The sequence below is a fragment of the Brachyhypopomus gauderio genome, chromosome 1, assembly GCF_052324685.1.
Source record: "Brachyhypopomus gauderio isolate BG-103 chromosome 1, BGAUD_0.2, whole genome shotgun sequence".
NCBI lineage: Eukaryota > Metazoa > Chordata > Actinopteri > Gymnotiformes > Hypopomidae > Brachyhypopomus > Brachyhypopomus gauderio.
Window position 1 is genome coordinate 34,740,824 of NC_135211.1, and position 19,251 is coordinate 34,760,074.

The 19,251-nt window shown below is 43.9% G+C and overlaps 1 protein-coding gene across 1 annotated transcript; it reads right to left on the reverse strand.

Annotated features, from left to right (window-relative positions):
- Positions 1-835: 835 nt before the first annotated feature.
- xpo5 (exportin 5) lies at positions 836-18,239 on the reverse strand. Its single transcript, XM_077011533.1, has 33 exons — positions 18,013-18,239; positions 17,560-17,681; positions 17,391-17,463; positions 17,162-17,299; positions 16,811-16,993; positions 16,409-16,435; positions 16,105-16,290; positions 13,952-14,028; positions 13,829-13,861; positions 13,600-13,696; positions 13,429-13,512; positions 13,195-13,320; positions 13,017-13,107; positions 12,800-12,928; positions 11,453-11,568; positions 11,061-11,216; positions 10,831-10,872; positions 10,623-10,712; positions 9,964-10,163; positions 9,432-9,531; positions 9,169-9,350; positions 8,759-8,859; positions 8,552-8,648; positions 8,331-8,467; positions 8,071-8,168; positions 7,901-7,947; positions 7,586-7,689; positions 7,449-7,508; positions 7,098-7,195; positions 6,837-6,944; positions 6,572-6,709; positions 3,379-3,543; positions 836-1,483 (listed from the first exon to the last, which is right to left on the reverse strand). The coding sequence occupies exons 1-33, from the start codon at positions 18,112-18,114 to the stop codon at positions 1,334-1,336; spliced, it is 3,657 nt and encodes a 1,218-aa protein (XP_076867648.1). The 5' UTR covers positions 18,115-18,239; the 3' UTR covers positions 836-1,333.
- Positions 18,240-19,251: the final 1,012 nt, after the last annotated feature.

A 19,251-nucleotide genomic window follows, 5' to 3' on the forward strand; every position in this document is an offset into this window, starting at 1 on the left:
ATTTGCTGGATTGAGACATGGCTAACCCCGCATGCCAGGGACAGACGACAGAGTGCTACGGTGTGGGCTCTCACTGAATGAAGTCGCAACTGCATTTGCTACATCTCTAGCAGTTTTTGGGAGATCCAGCTTTTGGTTTATTAGCAACAGAACTGGTTTTTCAGAATTTAGCGAGGATTCTGGCAACCGCAGCGTAGAAAACGGGATCCTTGTCTGGCATTGGTTGAAATGTTTTGCCATGATACGTGGACTTTGTTTGGACAATCTCTACCTGTTCTGCTTGGGATGACATCCTTTATAAATCTGCAATGTCCTCACCCCGGGAAGTACTGAGGAGCTACTAAGAATAAGAAACCCGAAAGATACAAACACAGACTCACTGAAGGACACAGCAGATGCCAAGAAGTTCTTTATACACACTAGCCATTTCTTAAGTTACTATTCTTGTAAGTTTAAAGCAAAATAAGCACACTTCATTGTGTTGTAAAGCAGTGTCAACAAGAGGATGGGTTCCTCTTCTGAGCTTTAGCTCCTTCCAGAGGCTCCTTCTTCTCGTATGTGGAGGGCTTTTCCCTCACCAGTTGCCATTGGCTGGTTCTGCAGGGCCTCGTACCTGGGTACCCTGTACATCCAGGTTCCTTAAAGCTGCTTCATGGCAATACAACTTGAACATAATATATTTTGCTCAACTGCAAAACAAATGGATGACAATTGCCTTATCGGTAAACTCATGAACTGCAGTGGGGATGTGCAACCTGGAAATTGTAATGTGGGCTATTTAGCTGGTTCACTGCTGCTCCAAAACCTCTGTGTACGGAAAACCGCCGCCACCTGCTTAGATGACCATCAAGTCTACATTTATTAAAAACAGCAAAATATAAACAGCACAAGACATTTTTTTTAAATACTGCCTCATGTACACAATTAATTGCAGTTAATGTTTCGACTGGAGTTTTCTTTTGTTTCAAAAAATATATCTATATATCATCCATTACGTTAATGGTGGGGATGGAATGTAGAACTGGGACTTCTCAAGTCTTCAAATCCATCCTTCAGTCCAGGGCGTCGCTTTGTCAAACGTCTGACAGGACTTTTTCTGATGGACTTCACTTTCTTAGTTTGTGTCCAGTACTGCAAGTCTTTCTTTTATTGTGTAGCTAAACAAATGGCACAACATTTTAACCTTATGACAACTTGTATCTTCTGGCACCCAGAGTAAATAACTAAAAAAAATTTCACAATTTTTTTGTTGTTTTTTTCATTAGTGAAAGAGATGCTGTTTTGTAACAGAGAACACTGTCTGTTATGCCAAGAGGAGGATGAGCACGTCACCCTAGTGGTCATGGTGCTCAGGGGAGAACAGTTCCACCAGTCCAGCCGTAGTGCTGTCGGACACTATGTCTTTTGAAGGTTTCACTTTCTTAAAAAGGGATGGAAGGTTCCGGATGTGAACCTCCTTCTTAAATTGCTGCCCAAGAGGTTTCTGTGAAGAGAAAGAAAAATGTTAAAGGTCATGTAGAAAACATGAGTAACACATTTGTTATCGTTCTAGGAAAGAATTTTTCGAAGCATCTGAGGAAGGGAGTAGCAATTCAGTGCTGTAGTCGATGGTAATTCTGCCAACAGCACACAACCAGGTAGCAAAATGACATGGGGACAATTTAAGGGGAAACCTATCCATTATGCTCACACAATCTGCTGTGTGGTTCCTAACTGTAGACGGTTATTGTGGATGTAGCAGGCATTTCCCAACATTTGTGGCATTAAATAATAAAAATATCTATAAATAAAAGTACTAAAACATTTAATAATTAATATATAATATAGGGGCAGTCATGGCCTGGTGGTAGGGAACTGGTCTTGTGACCGGAGGGTGTGGGTTCGATTCCCAGACCTGAGGCCATGACTGAGGTGCCTTTGAGCAAGGCACCTAACCCCAACTGCTCTCCGGGTCCCGCGCTAGGGCTGCCCACCGCTCTGGGCACAGAGTGAATAGTGATTACAGCCCCCTAGTAATCACTAATGTGTGTGTGTGTGTGTGTGTGTTCTGACTGCACAGATGGGTTAAAGGAGGACAAATTTCGATTGGGGTGTAAAAATCACAATTGACAATATATGGCACATTGCACATATATATATTAGAGGTGTGCCAAAAAATCGATTCATATATCAAAAATCGATTCTCATTTACTACGATTCAGAATCGATTTTAAATGTCCCAAAATCGATTCCAAGTCGTGGTGTAGTCTCGCGTTATGTAATTACAAAATTACGCGAGACTTTATGCAGCAGGTTCTGGGACACACTCATGCGCGGAAAAGTTTCAAAACAGATGGAGGAAAGAGATATTCAACCTGTCCCGTCTTCGTTTAAGGCAAAAATATGGGTTCATTTAGGTTTTTACCGAATGCCAGGGAAGACCGAACTTGACACAATGAAGCTCGTGTGCAAGGCGTGTGTAACGCGGTGAGCACGGGAACGTACACACAGTGTGAGCTAATATAGAGAAGGGTGGACCCAAGTGCCAGCTCGCCAGAGCAAGACGTTTGATAGTTGTCAAATGTATTAGCGAGAGGGAAACGCGCACAGCGACCCAGAACGAACAAACAAAACAACACGGGAGACTCAATGCGCAGAAGAATAGACACCAAAACCGTGAGGGCACGGAGTAAATAGAAACAAACAAAAAAAAACGACGCGGAAAATACAACACGTGAAAAATAACACTCAACCATAGAGCGACGGGAGAAAGAAACAAAATACCAACAGTAACTAAAAAACAGTGCGGATAAATGCAACGCAAAAACGAAACCAAGGACGCCAGCAAAAAACGCCGCTGCAAAATAAAACCGTTCCCAAAAATAAAGGCAAAACGGATAGGAAGGTTTGGGAAAACTTGAGATGAGTCATGAAGCGACGCAGGAGACGACAGCTTGCAAAATGAAGCTCATGAATTTTGGTAACAACAAAAACCATTTTATTTTACCAAAGCACTTTTTTTTTTGTTAATTAAATGTGAAAGACACTTCATTTTCTGTATTTGTCATTCTGTCATGCAAAGCAGACTGTAGTAGATCATGCAGATTTTATAGACTGAAGCAGTTTTTTGAATCGAAAATCGTTTCGAATCAAAAATCGATTTTGAATCGAATCGTGGCCCCCAAAATCGGAATCGAATCGTGATAGTAAATGATTCCCACCTTATATATAAAATACAAAAAAAATACAGAAAAAAATATATATATATATTTTTTGTATATATATATATATATATATACAAAAAAAACTGCACTTAAACTGAGTAAAATGCTTCAATTATTTTGTAAACCTGATAAGAAATTGCGGAAGCAGCCCCCTTGTGGACAGCATTGGCCTTACCCCCACAGTGCCAGCTATTAGCTTCTTAAACTGGTCTTTTCTCTTCTTCTCCCCGGCCTTCTGCAGAGTGGGGTTAACGGTCTTCTGGTCAAACTGCTCCAGCTGCTCCGGGTGGATTTTGGGGATCTGGTTCATGATGGTGCGTAGCTCGATGTAGCGAGGTCGCTGTAGAGAGAAGGTTGTTCAGGATCACTTACGGAGGGGGATGTTCCAGATGTTACAGCCACACAAGTTCTTCTTAGTTCAATAGGTATTCTTAGAAATAGACTATGGCTTTATGATAAGGTCACAAAGCTCAAGTGAAAAGAATTCGCACCCCAAGAGTATGCAAGTTGGGAGGAATATTGAGGACTAGTTACTGCATTTTGCATCCAAACCTGCAAACTCAAAAATGTTTTGCCAAAATAAACTTAGCAAAACAATTTCTGAACCTGAACACAGGCTTGCTAATGTCACAGTTGGGAATCGAACCCACAACCCTTTGGTCACAAGACCATGACTGCCCCACCTGTTTGTTTTGAGCCTCATCATGTTCAGTGATGTTAGCTGCATACAGCAGCATCATGTCATTTTTTTCCCTCTTTTCCCCTCATTTTCCTCATTGGCTTATAAAGGCAATGTGGTAAGCACATTTTACAGTTACGATAAAAAACAAACCAGATTATGTCTTGCTTCCACCACCTGCTTTAAACGCCACCTTTACCATACACACAACTATGAGGACTCTAGTGTTTCAACTCTACTGAATGTCCAGCTGAACCATAGACTATTTGGTGTAATTAGCTAGACCCAGTCCATACCATTAAATGGCATAACTGAACAAAAACAGAATGTTTGGCCATTCAGTGGCAGTGTTGTATAGGATATACAGGAATTTTGGAATAAACTGATGTATGCTTTTCAAGTGTCAATCACTATTGTGACAATGTACAACTGTGACTAGGCCTGTCACGATAACAAAATTTTCAGAACAATATATTGTCCCAGAAATTATCGCGATAAACGATAATATTATATTTATACTTGACGCGTCGCAAGCGGCGCGAAGGTCCGTGCGGCGAAAATGACGTAATCGCAGTGGCTCCGCTCGTGCGCGAGGGCGTCACGCGCTGTCGATTCGCGAGGTCGTGCACCTCCAGAGTTGCAAACCCCCCCCCCAACAACTTTGGGCTAGTTCTGAGGGGCGGGTTTTACACTGACTTTGTGTGGGAAATTTTTGTAGGACCTGGCAACCCTGTGCACCTCTCAAATTTTGTAACTTCTCGCGCGCCGCGCCTCAGCGCAATGAACAAAGTCATGTTTGCAGGATTCATGCACGTTTAAAAGGTGGAATTCAAGCACTTGTACGTCACTTTAAAAGGTCCATTTCAATAATACCCAGCACGTTAAACTTAATTAAGTTAAATCTTTATATATATATACTCGAAATAATTCACTTTTTATCACATTATTTAATGGATGTTTATTTTCAAAACGCCCAATCTTAACGTCTTCACTTTCTCTCATGTTTCGTCCTGGAATTACAAGAGGCTCATATTTGTTAACGTGATACAAGAGAACTGTTCAGTCAGACAGATATTTGTTGTGAAATGAACAAATTCCAGCACTTTTCAAACCTGAAACACAAAAGCAACATTAAAGTTCGTCAGGTAAATGTTCCTTCCCCTGTTTTTGAGGGGTGTTTCTTATACTACCACATATCGTTTCGAACAACACTGCAAAGAAAAGCAAGTATAAACGCTTCCACCGTTCGCGGAGGTAGGCGGAGTCGCACTACGGTCACTATAATAAACAACCATTAAATAATGTGATAAAAAAGCGAATTATTTCGAATCATTTCGAGTCCTATTAGCCTCGAATACGTTCGCGAACACATCTCCACGTGTGTGTGTGGAGGCAATGTTATTGACGCTAGTGATGTGTCGGTCGCGAACAAACCGGTTCAAAGAGCCGGCTCTTTTAAGTGAACGACGAGAGCTGGTTCCCCTCCAAGACCGAGCCGGTTACCCTCTAACTGTGCGCTCACACACACCAGAGACCGTATATATACAGTCACTGGTTCACACCGAAAGCGACGAGAGCGACATGGCGACTGGAAGTCATTCATTTTCAATGAGAGTGAGCGAACCGAGCGACGCGAACAAGTTGAGCTCGGCTTAAATTTATGCAAATGAGCAGTGACGCGCGGCGGCGACTACCAATCAGAAAGTATGTTTGCACCCTCCTACGAAACCGCACCTCTGACTTTGGAATTATTTCTTCCGATTGCAAAATGGAGGAGAGATTGATAGTGGCTGTCCCACACTTTACGATGTGTCCCTGTTATTGTTTATGATTTTTTAAATTCCTGTTTGATCTTCGAGTCTGGGGTAAAAAGTTTAAAAATTACATAAACATTTTAGGTTTATATACTATATGTGTTTTATACATACACTATGTTTTTTACACGCACTCCTTTATAATCGTGTGTCCTGTCATCAATAGATTAAAATAAATAAATACTGCATCCTGATTTAAAAAACGTGATTTGCATATCTGTCACATGCTGCATGCCGGCGATGTTGGACACGCCCCCACGCAACGCGATGCTGGCGACTCGGCGACAGAGAACCCCCCCACCCACCAACAAATTACGTTCGCCACTCCCCCAAAAAAGGAGCCATTTGGGAGCCGAAAGAGCTGACTCTTTATGAGGAGCTGAGCCAAAAGATCCAGCTCCCTAAAAAGAGCCGAAATTCCCATCACTAATTGACGCATGTGCTCTCCGTGTACTGCACTAATTTCCTAACCTGTAGATGTCGCTCTCTGATCACAGATTCGTCTTCCCTTAAGGGGGGAGGGGGGTGCGATAGAGCAGCACTGCATGCCTTTCTGAAATCTAACGTAGTTGCGGTTTATTCTCATGTAAACAAATGTGCGCGGAAACCCAATGGCCAATTATCGACATCAGCAAAAATGATCACGGTAAAAAAAATTATCGTACGATAAGTCGATAATGTAATTATCGCGACAGGCCTAACTGTGACATTTTTAGACCGGGTTATCATACCGTGAAAGTTTCACAGTGTAATATCCTTGCTATTTTGTAAACAAAAACAAAAAGAACCCTCTTCCAGATGACAGCATGTGGGTATTTAACGGCACCCCCACCCCACCCCACCCCCACCCCCACCCAACCGCGACCGGCACCCACCAGGGCATCGTAGATGAGCAGGGCGAGCTGGGTGAGGACGGCGTTGCAGCCGTCGTGCTGGCCGTGGATCTGCAGGCCACTCAGCACGCAGGTGAACAGCCAGGTCACGGCCTCCGGCAGCAAGTTCCCACCCACCACCTGTGGCAGACACCATGGCAGAGTGAGCAGGACGACATGCGGGATGTGGCCGCCGGTCAGGACCCGTGTTCCGGTGTGCAGCACAAGCACAACGCGCTCTGTGATGGTGGGAAGGAGTTTCAGGTACCTGTCTGAGCAAAGCCCAGCAGACGAGGGTGGCGGCCCGCTGACAGTTGGCGGTATCTTTCCAGGACAGGGAGTTAAAGGAGATGGCCAGGAGTGTCATGTAAATGTCCTGTGGGGTGTTACGGGGTAAAACGTACACACGCAAACATGCACGCATCAAAAGGCATGGCAAAAATGGGCATTTTATGTATTAGATATGTATAATAAAGAAGTACAGAGTAGATAAGGTAGAGAGAGCACTCTGGCATGTATGATATTTTACTTCATGCTGGAGAAGACATTTCCCTAGTTCTGTGAGTTCTTCTGGAGTTTGAGACAAATTCAGCTGGGCAGAATCGGTCACCATTCTCTCCTCATCTCCTAAAGAGAGAAGGCACAATGACGATCTGCTTCACATTCAATGTCCCGTCTAACGAAAACACATCCACGTAGAGCTTTGAGATTTTACCCATTTTACTTTAATTGTGTAGTTTAAATAAACTGAAAAGTATCAGCTGTTCTCTATAATTTCATGTAGCAAAGATCTCTGATGCTATTGTGGACAGAGACGGTGTCCCTGGAGGCTAAATCACGTAGTTACATTATCTGAAGTACTAGCACAGCTTCTACTCACCCTCCGCATCCTCTTTGTTTCCGGCTGCTTCCGGCAGCTTCCTCGATATGCACGACATGGCTGGGAAGGGGGGCAAAAAGTGAGGCATGAGGGGACACAGAGACAGACAGAAAGAGGGAGAGAGTGCAGACACTCACCAAGCAGATCCATGACCTCCCGAGTGACCAGCCGAACTAAGCGCTCTTCCAGCATCTCCTGAGTGAACTGGTTCTCCCCGGAGCACTCGTCCTCGTCCGGACCACTGCCCGAGACACACACACACATCAGTACAGGGAAAACACCAAGCCACATAGCCGATAGGGCAGGACACAACCATAATTCATTGTACATCATAGGCAACATGTGAGGGGTATTCTCACTTTTCTGAAATTCTAAAAGCACTTGCACCTGAAAAATGTCTTCAAAAATGAATCACAAACATTTAATTGACATGAGGAGTAGCAGTCTCTCACCACACACTCGTTCTTTGGTTGATGACCTGCCACCGAAGGTTCAGTCTCTGTAGAAGAGCAGAAAGGAACAGTGCATTTCAAAGGAGCTGAACATGCTGACCACATTTGACATTTTCTCCAAACTAGTACATTGAAAATAAGCCCATCCGGTTCCCATCCAGAATGTTTACCTGGTGCAGGTGGGAGAACAGAAGGCCCAGCAGGGGACTGAGCAGACTGTCATAGTATTCTGGAGGACAGGACGTGACCAGCGGTTTCATGAACACCCGTGAGCGCCCGTGACATTAAGGCAAAGAACAATGAAGAGATTCTCCCCTCCAGAGACATGCAACAGTGCGACGCCATTGTCTACATCATGCATCTCGGAATTATGACCATCTACCCGATTTACTGTTTAGACGTTTAGAGGTTGGCATTTGAGAAAGGATATGGAACAAGGGGCGGAGCCTATGGTCTGGAACATGCTCTAGGTGTATGAGGGCGGAGCCTAGCAGCTGTTCAGCCAGCCCTTCTATAGTATAGAAGTCCTGCTGCAAGGCCAGGCTGGCGTATCCTAGAACATGGTAACTAGGAAGGAAAGCGAGAGGGACGTTTGAGAAATCAGGTCAGGTTGACCATGTGGAAGCTCTACACATTTGGAAGAGGCCTTACCAGTTGTCGTACAGTGTGCAGAAGAATCCCTGCATGCGTTCCAATGAGCTTTTGTACACTGGAGAATCGTACATGTCCAGGACTGGCTGGGGGATCGCTATGGGGGGAGCGTTATGTACATTCAGCTCATCATCATGTCATTAAGATACTGCAGGGCTATGGCGTGAAAGCAGTTTTTAACAGCATAAAGACTTGTTCACCCTTTACCTAAGATAAGGTTCTTTTCCACGTCCATTACATCATACGTTTGCCTGAAGGTCTCACTGAGTCGAGCTTGATTCTCGGGTAGATACAGGTTGTTGTGGGTTCTGAAACGCATTCAATGTACAACAATTTGAAGACTGTTCCCTCAGTTAACGTGATGATGGCCTATTATGGACAGAAAAAACCCTGGGTTTAATGGGATTTGGTTGGGCGAATCTCGATTCACGCCCTTGGTACTCTTGGTAACAATTTGAAGAAACCTAGTCTTCTTGTTCCACACAAACATAACCCAGAGACACATCAGAAACACATCACTCCAAGCTCATCTTCAACCAGACACCTTAAAATGCTCGCAACCAACCAAGACTTAATTTTAATTGTCGGGCCAATCGGTCCCAAAGCACTCGACCCACCTGATGAGGGCGAGTAGGTTTGGCAGCAGGGCGAGCAGCGGCTCTGCGCACGGGTTCCTGTAGATGGGTGCACCGGCGGGAGTGTAGCCCACCACGAAGCCCCCGGCCTCGGCCTCCTCTAGACGGGGGGGCCAGCGCGCTCGCTTCACGACCCCCAGGATGGTGTACACACAAAGGCTGATCTGTCGGCAGAGACGGAGATGTCAGTCGCTATCACTTTTTAGTTACGAGTATCGGTCTGGACTGGAGTGGACTATATTCACCCTTGATCTGTTGATTCCCATTTGGTCCTCAGATTCTGGGTCATTGACGACCTGATCAGCACCAACAAATGCCAAGAAACTAGCTGGGTCCCACAACACACTGCAGTTGCATAAAATCAAACAGGAAAAGAAAACAAAAACAAAATCTGTTAATGGAATTAGATCTAGAAACACCAAAAATATATTACACAGACAACAAGCAATACATATATAGGTATCATGCTGCATAAAATCTTGTTTCTACCAGTGCAAGGTATGAAAAGTCATTTGGGTCGAGTGTCTTTGTACAAGGCTATAAACAGTAGAAACAGTGCTAGCAACATCAGGAGGCGTGCCATTGTTTCTGGTACTTCAATAAATGCCTCATTGTAATGGGGCAAAATATCCATTTTATCAACGGTGTCCCATAGGAGTGTACCGGACCGACGGAGGTGTAGAATAACTCGTACTTTAAAGCCCGCGTTTCACGATAGCGCTAAACGCTACTCTTCTTGCGTGTAATTTCCTTGCATACGTCTGCATGATCCACTACCTGCGCATCTCCTCCGACAGCCAGCGCTCCGTCACGGGCGCCATGAGCTCCTCAAGGAAGGCCTTCTGTTTGCCGTAGTCCTTGAACTGGTTGCTGAGCAGCACCAGGGCCTCCATCAGGGCACACTTCTCCATCTGGGTCAGCAGCATCTCGCTGGCAAAGAGCTTCTTCACTTGCGTGTAGAGCATGTCGAAGCAGGGCTGCAGGAGAGACGGCGCACGTCCAGGTTCAGGAAGGTTTACGGCACGCGTTTGTGTCTGCAAGCTCGTGCCCATCTCGTTTTGCTTACCTTTCCGAATGTACACGCAAAGCTAGCTGAAAACACAGAGCCAGAGAGCTGCATAGGGATGAAATTCTGTCTGCAGCGCATCCATCCCAAACACCATCGCCATCCCACTCATCCTGCACGCCACACCCAACCCATCCACCCATAACACCACCCCTATTCCCGTTGTCCCCATACTCATGTATTACCATTGAAATCTGCAGCATTACAGCCGTCCCTACACCTATGCAACTCTCTGAAAACCCACCTTGGTTCCTCCGTGGATTAGATCGAGAATGTCCCAGTTATAGTAAGATGAACCTACATTTTATGAAAACTTCAAATGTGAACACCATTATGTCAAATTGCACAGAGCTGGAAGATTAAAGCATACCAGTATGAAATCTGGATAATCTCGACACATCCTGATGATGGAAGAGCAGGCATGTCTTCGCACGTTCTTCACAGCTCGGGTTCGAGGAGCCTAAAAATATTTGGCATAAAATGCTCAGTGATCACTATTTGCAGTGGGTGCATCTAATGGTTGAGTCAGAAGCAGCTGCATTTGTTTGAACATGCATGAACTTTAAAAGGTCTCTTACCTTGCTTTCTTCAACAAGTTCAAATGTAATGGAGGGAAATATCTATAAAAAAAAAGTATCAATTACAAGAATGTAAATTACAGATCTGAACTCTGAATCAAGAAATCCAGTAAAACCAGCTCTGTCCTAGCTTCCTTGAATATCTTAAAGATTATCCCATCAAGACCTATGTTCTACGACTGTTCTGGAAAACCAGGCCCTGGCTGGAGATTGAAGCGTACCATCCTCACCTTAGAGAATACTTTAGGTATAAACTGTGGCCGATGCAAGATGAAGGGGAAGAGGGTGGACAGGTTGCTGAGCACACATGAGAGTATTAGGGGATTGCGTGTCTCATAGTTCACCACAGCCTGGAGCAGCTCCACTCCTTGGTCCACGGGCAGCTTCTGCTCATTACAGTTAAAAATGAAAAGAGCAGAAAGATGTCACTGAATGCCATTAACAAAGTTGAGCTCATTCCTCTGACTTGGCTTCCGTGTTCACTTTCCTCCACCATCAGTCAAATGCAACTCCAATGCAACTCCATATAGAATCCTGTTCAATCAGCTTCAACGACATCGAGTTGAAAACTCGAGTCTTCTTGGCGGGCATGCTCGGTGTTCAGCAGTACGATGGGTTTTACCTCCTTTTCCAGGACTTTGAAGAGCTGTCCCATCACACTCTCCGTGAAGAAGGTCACTGCATCCCATTGCACAGCAGACGGCGAAAGCACAGAACAGAATCCTTCTCCAGACTTGGCTGAAAGTGACCAGAGCAATTTAAGAAACCAAAAGTGTTTTGCCAATTTTTTCCATCTACTAAAAACATTTGTAGTGCAGTAAAGCATCTTTCATAATTCAACCTCAACATAAGTTGTCCTTCTCATAGGTTTCAAAGCTGACCAGATCCTGCAGATTTCTCCTCTGTAACACACAGAGAATACTACCCTTCCTTTCACAGGAAGCTACCCAGGGGCTTGTGCAGTCTTGAGTCATCTCAAGACTACTGCAACTCCATACTTGTGTGATTTCCTCTATGGGTCATCAGACCTCTACAACAGAGTCAGAAAGCTGCAGCACGACTGCTCTCCAAGCTCCCCAAGTTCTCACACGTGACTCATCTGCTGCGTTCTCTTCACTGGATTCCAATAGCGGCACGCATCAGATATAAAACCTTGATGCTCGACTACAAAGCCAAAAATGGCCTAGCCATGGTCAAAGCTCAGTCCATACCATGAGCACTCTGAATCTCAAAAATGGCTCGACTTGAAACTCCATACTTAAAGTATCACAGAAGACAAAATTCAAGACTATTCTGTTCTGGCTCCAACATGGTGGGACCATCTTCTACTAGCTGCTCAGACTGCAAAGTCTCTGCCTTGAAACATCGACTGAAGACTCACCTGTTTGTTGAGTTCTTAAATGATTCATGTTTAACTGAAATACTAGGTAGTGACATTGACTCCTGTAGTTCAGTAGTAGTCTGCCTCAGTGGTATCTTGAATTCTGGCCTATCTGTACTATCAGCTAGGATGAATTCTGTGAACAGATCAAATCACTCTGGATAAGCGCGTCTGCTAAAGGCCCTAAATGTAAATGTTCGTCAGTACTATCCCCTCACACGATATGCCATAATTAATTTGTAGACGTTCCAGGACAGTTTGCTTCATCATGCTCAACGCTCTTCTGCCTCAGTGGATCTCTATGGTGCTCAAGTCTCACTGTCACTTTGATTGGTTTCCCACTATGACAAACTGAAACCACAAAGACCAAAGCACCATGTACTGTTTGCAGCAAGGCCTGTTATACAAAGATGTATAAGTCTCCAAGGTTCTGAGAAGTGTTAAAAAAAAATCAGAATCTGCTCCTAATTGTTAAAGCCTTCATTAAAAAATCAATTCACATGTTACACCGGATTCCACTTCATTTATACATTACTAAAGTTTGGCATGCAAGAACTGCAGAAATTATTGTTCAAAATGTGAACTCACACATTGAATTTCCTGTGTTGATGGGTGTGTTAATTTGATATTGCAACCACTCTCCAGCGATCTGGAAGGCTTCAAGTGGGGCAATCTTACACGCATGACGAATCACTTCTCCTTGCTGGGCCCTAAAAGCTGCAGAAGACATCATGCCAAATGAAACAGGTCCAGTTTAGCTTCCAGTTTCCTTAAAGACCAATTTCCTAATGCAAAAACTGCTTACAGTTAAAGAAGGTGTTGAAGTCCTCATCACTGTCAAAGTCTATTCTGGCGTATTCACAAGCCGGACTGTCATTCTTGGATGGGAATCCTGTCTAAAAAGGCAAAGGAATGATGTTAGCCAAGACAACAGAAGATTGAAATATTTTGAGAGTTCCAACTCATTTTTTATTTACATCTACCTTGACCAAGTTAGTTGTGGTTGCCTTCAGATACTTAGTAGCCATTTGTACAATGATGGGAGCTTTTGATAAAACTTCATGTCGCAACATATTTCCCCAGGTGGTCATGGTGGAAGATCTCAGAAACTGTTTGTGGAACATCAAGAAATCCAACATTACTGGGGGCAAAATCCATCATGGAACAGACTTTCATTTAGCAGATCAGCAGTTTGCTGAGTTATCACACCATTTTACCAGGCTGGGATGAGTGGTGAACGCGAGGAACGCTTCCATGTATTTACTCAAGTTCCCAGGAACCTCCACTTCTGCTGTGGAGCCCTAGAGCAACACATGGTCATCAGCTCTGGTTTATTCGATCATAAGAACAAGGTCCAATTATAATGTTAAAAGTCAGAAGAAACTCACTACTAGCGCGCAGAGCTGACTACCCAGGGCACAGAGCACCTGACAAAGCCTCTTCAAGAAGGTGTATCTCATCTCCCTGAGCCCAGTCCTTTCTGGCCTACATTGAAAGTGGAACAAGACACGTTAACTCACGTACACCATTGAACGGCGCCTGAACGCAAGATCCAGTGGTGTGTGGATGTACTGTGGTTTCTCCGGTTGCCCATCAAAGACGAGTGAAGAAACTTACTGGTCCTCTGTAACACCGGTTCCGTCAGCAGACCTATGTTGAAACGAGATGGAATCTTTGAATACTGCGTACTGCACGCAGGACAGGGGCGGGGTCAGGAGCAGGCGGAGGGGCGGTACTCACTGAGCAGCGGACAGGATGTAGTGCATGGCCACGTCATTGAACAGCAGCATGAGAGGCATACGGTCCTCCAGCTTCCCCTGCACAGGTACAGCACGTTTGACGTTAAACCGCCGCTCCTCAAAAGAAGCCATTAATAGCAACTCTCTCTCTTTTATTTGCACTTGGCGGACCATTAGTCCCAAACCTTTCTGAATTGCATTTGATATGTACACACTTGTACTAATAAGCACAATATACCAATTCAAACACGTATAAAAACAGGCCTCACATTTTAAAGGACCGTCACCCCACTTACACTTCAAAATGGTTTAAATGTCCATCTCTCATAACCTGTGACTGCTGCGATGGTCCTTTAAACCGCGAATAATTAGATGATGCAGAATGGTGAACTGAATGATGCATGCTCTTAAATCCTTTGAAATGGTTTCAAAGTTCAGACATTCTTCGTCTCTTTCCACCTCCGCCAGTGTCAAGCTTAAATCTTTCAAACACGTTTGTACGAGCTGAAACTGAAAATTATGTATGAGCAATGATTAATACGCTAAAGCCACTAAGACTCTACCATATACACTTAAGATTGCAGACATAACATCCACAGATTCAGTTGGATATGTGAAAAGAAGCAAACATCTTTGATGCCAAATAATGCAACTGCAGATTTCAACAGATGTGCAATACAGAGACAACAGTGTTGAACCAAATCTACTGTACATAGGATTTAGATATTGATTTAAATGTCTGGCATGGGTGAGCTAATGTGCATATGCGTTTTCCTACTGTGCTTTCCAAAACAAAGGCCGTATCAAGATGGAAATGCTCCTACACGTCTGATCTTGCTCTCCTGCTCTCTTCATATTTTCCATATTATACTAATTCAAGTTGCCCATCAAATTATGCAAATACCACATCCAGTCAAAAACTCTCATGTCTGAAGGTTTGGCAAGGATGTTTATTCTCTTTATGGCAGTTTGGCAACAACACCTGACTTTCAAATAAAATTCTCCCTGAATGTTTTATTTAGACCAAACATCTCACAATGCTGACTGTTTACGCACCGTTTACGGACACGTACTAGGTTCCATATTCAATTCGTTGCTCTGCAGTCTGCAGTCTGACTGGGGAACGGACAGGACATATGACACTTGAGTGGCATTTCAGTGGCTCAGTGAAGCTTCATGAAACTGCCATTGTTTGAACAAAGATGCAAACCACTGGTTTTGATGCACTACTGGTTTTGAAAACTTGAGACACCATGTTCAGTGACCCTTCTCTACCATCTATGAAATGAATTCTGGGATACCACTGTTCACCAGAACATTGACCTCCCTCCCCAGCCACAGACCAAGAGTACCTCCCACCAACACAGGAGTCTTTATAGAAAAATGGGTCAAAACTAACCCTCATTGAATCCTTTAGCTGACTGAAGAAATAAAATGTCCAAAGTACCAAACTTACTTAAAACCCACTTGGTCTGAGAAAAACAAGGAAATATCAGCATAAAACATGAATTTATGTATTGATCTGCAGTCTCACCATGGAAACCCTCATCCATCATAGCAATGTGCCCAAAGTCTCCAAAGTCAGACAAAACAGTAACTCAGCACTTGCATGAGGGCTTGGGACCCATTCACCCCTGTCCGAGGCCTCTGTGTGCACGTCTAACAGGACTGGGGTGAGCTCCAGAATGTACCATTTAAAAAATTGTCTATTAAAGCCACCTGGCCATGGTGCCTTTACAACAAAAGGCATGAATGTTAAGACGGTGTTCCATAGACTGGGTAGACCATGAGATTCTAAAACCTGTGTATTTCATCATCAGTGGAGGGTCAGTTTGACTTCTACAGATATAAACTGTGCAAATATTGATGTCTCTAGATGCATTCAAAAAGTCCCCTCCACGTCAATTAATGGTGGGAAATAATACAAGGTCGGTTTCTGTATATCTAGCAAGCAGCCACGATGCTTTGTCTTGTGCCTCATATGTGGGTTAATGCAGTCAACTTTCCCCAAGGGGATTAATAAAGGTACTTCTACAATAAGAAAATAATGTTCTTATTTGCTATAGGGATGGTATGCATTGCTGCCTCCTGCAATACCAGTAAACTGAAAGGTCATTGAGACAAAAAGATGTCTGTCATCGAGCGGTCACTCACTTTTCTGCTGATTGCGATGAGCAGACACTCGGCCGCCTCCAGCTGCAGCTCCGGCTCTCCAAGGAGCAGGCACAGGATCTCCAGCAGGTGGCAGTTCTCGTTGGTGATGTGGACTAGCGCAACCCAGTCCACGTATCCAGCCAGGGTGTTCAGAGTGGCCACGCCGACCCGACAGTGGGCTCTGGCCTGGGAAAGGAAAAGTAGCAGTATGCGAATGCAGTCGCCGGTATAATTGCTGCGGCCACCGTGCGTGTCTGTTTGCCATGATGCGTATCAAAGTGGTGGACAGCAGTGTAGTGCTCACCTTTAACTCGTTCCCTGGAACCCTTTTCTGGGGGAGAAAATAAAGCAAAGGGTCAAAGCATGAACACAGCTTTGCAATGCACTTTCTACTAGCATCCCCTATGTGCTCTTATAGGGGATGTTTCATTAACCCTACGGACATTAATGAAGTAAGTCCACATGTGAAACACGTCCACAAACTGGATGCGCACTTTGACCTCAGCAGGAATTATCCCCTAGTATACATGCTACTACTAGATGCTAAATCATCCATCCATCGACCAGGCACAATGTCAGATTTCAAAAGTCACTGGCTAAGGGGTACAATGTGAAAGCACAATATAGATATCATAGAAAGTACTGCGAGCAACTGCAGCCCTACACGTTAAGAAAAGTGAGCTTCCTGGGGGTTCGGCATGCCTACCAGTCTCCGGTACTCATCAACGTGTCGCTGCAGGATGGTGAGCAGAAAGGTGAAGATGCCGTCCATGTTTTGCGTGAGCGTCTGCTGGATGTCTCGCCGCCGCTGTGAGGGCAGGGTCTGGAACGTGATCACGTCCTCCGCAAGACGCAAGAGTATGAGCATTACCAACTCTGTCTGGGTGTCCTGTCAGGAGAGAGGAAGTTGGGATTCTGGATTAATGCATCACATTTTGATTTTATTTTTTACATAGTTAACAGCAGAGTTCTAAATATTGACTTGAGTCAGTATGACAACACACTAATTAGAATTATATAATAATACTAATAAGACCAAAAAGAAAAACAAACGTACCCCAAAAGAAGTTAGGGTGTCCATCTCTTTAAGCATATCTGGCCAGTGCTGAGGCCACTCTCTCTTGATCATTTCTACTACAATACGCGAAAGCGCGTCTTTGATATGACTTTCTTCCTCCAAGATGGGGTAAGTGCCCTAAAGGTGGTTAATGATGATGATGAGATGTCAACACGTCACGCATTTTAAATTCCACATAACTTACACATCCAAAACCATCAAAACTCACGGTTTTTAACAGCTCCATTGTGCAGTTTTTCAAATGGACTTTGTCTTGCTGTGACATGCTGTTCCACTGAAATCTGCTCAAAGTGACAAACAACAATAAAATTACCTGAATTGTAAAATAAGTCGAGTGTGAACAAACACTAGATGTTTGAATTTGACGCATAACTCACTTTATAACATGCTCCAATATTTGTAGACCGAAATGTCTAATCACGGCTGCCTGTGATTTGTCCGCTAACTGAAGGCCACATGGTACGCTAAACGGACATTTTTCTTTGAATTCCTCACAAAACTGAAAAGGAGATGAATTATTATTTAGTTATGTGTTATGAAACGTTTCCACGCGGTTAATAACCACTCCCCCCGTTACCAACCCAGTTATCAACCCAGTTATCGTGTCAAAGCCACACGGGACCCGAAACGTAACGGCGAGCTGCCACCAAACGAGACATGGAGCTGCGGAGGACACACAGGGTGACCACAGCTTCGCCATCTCGCCATTAATCACCGCTGGGGCGGAAACATCGCCATTTACCGAGCTGGGTTAGCCAGCAGGTGCAGAACTGGACGCTAACTGGCCTGCTGAAGAGTTAGCTAAGCGGCTAGCCGGCTATCTCCGGTACCTTTAGGGCCTCAAGACGATATCGTTGATTAGTTTCTGCATCCATCATCACGTTTACAGCTTTAATTAGCTGCTCGCACATCGAAGCGACTTGGTCGGCCATGCTCTGCAAACCTGCACCGATGAAACGCGTTAGTAAGACCACAGTACGAGCACCGGCGGAACCGCGACTACACACGCTTAGAGAATCTCTAACACACGGTGTGTGGGACAGCGTGAACGCCTGGACCACTGCACCGTGGAATCATGGGGAATGTAGTTTTCTGTCCACACTTTTAATTTTTATTATTCATTATGTCCACATGATGAAGGAAAATAAAGATCACGTTTAGCTTTACTTGATTTTATTATGCTAAGATTTAATGCATTGTGATGCGAATAAAACATATTCTGCATTTTACGTTAGATATTTATTTAACATATCACTTTTTAAATAATTACATTTCGTTCTGTAAATTAAGTCATTTTTTTCATATTCTTATACACCACTGATTCACTCTAAACACATGTAGTCTACTGTGCATGCTCGATTACACAGAGCCATGGAAATTTAAAGAGACATAACAATAGTCTCATAGGCAACAAACAAATAAATAAACAACACTTTTTTTTACTTCAACTTTAATTTGACGATCTTCATATCAAAAGTTGTTATCTTATCAATATATATAAAGCAGCCCAGCTTTTGGCCCTAATGTTCAGATTCCCTATAAACCTTTTCAAACTCTAGGAACTGACAAAAAAACAAAGGCCATTGGACACCATCTACAGGACGTAGTCGAAAAATTGATAACGCCTATTATGTAATGGCAGGGTCATTTTATCATGCCTGCTATTTTCCAGTCAACATTTACCCTGCTTTAACATCTGATTCAGCTTACTAGTTAATTATTAAGCCAAATATTAAGCTGAATTGGGTGTGAAGAGTGGAGAAAACACTAAGCAGTGTCCCTTCAGGAATATGGCTTGAGAAGTGTGACCTAAAACAAGTGTTACTAACTGACCGACTGACTGTCTGTCTATCTATTGCAAATTTCCCCGCTGAGGGATTAATAAAGGATTATCTTATTTTATCTATAGACTTCTCTGAACTCAAGTGGATCGTTTTCTCAAGTGGATCGTACTCACGATTGTCATAACACAAATAGAGCCAACAGCAGAAGCAGGTAACCTAGCTATGCGAGGAGGTTACCTAGATCCCAGAGTCCCGCCTGTGCACTCGGGAATAAGCAAAAACTTA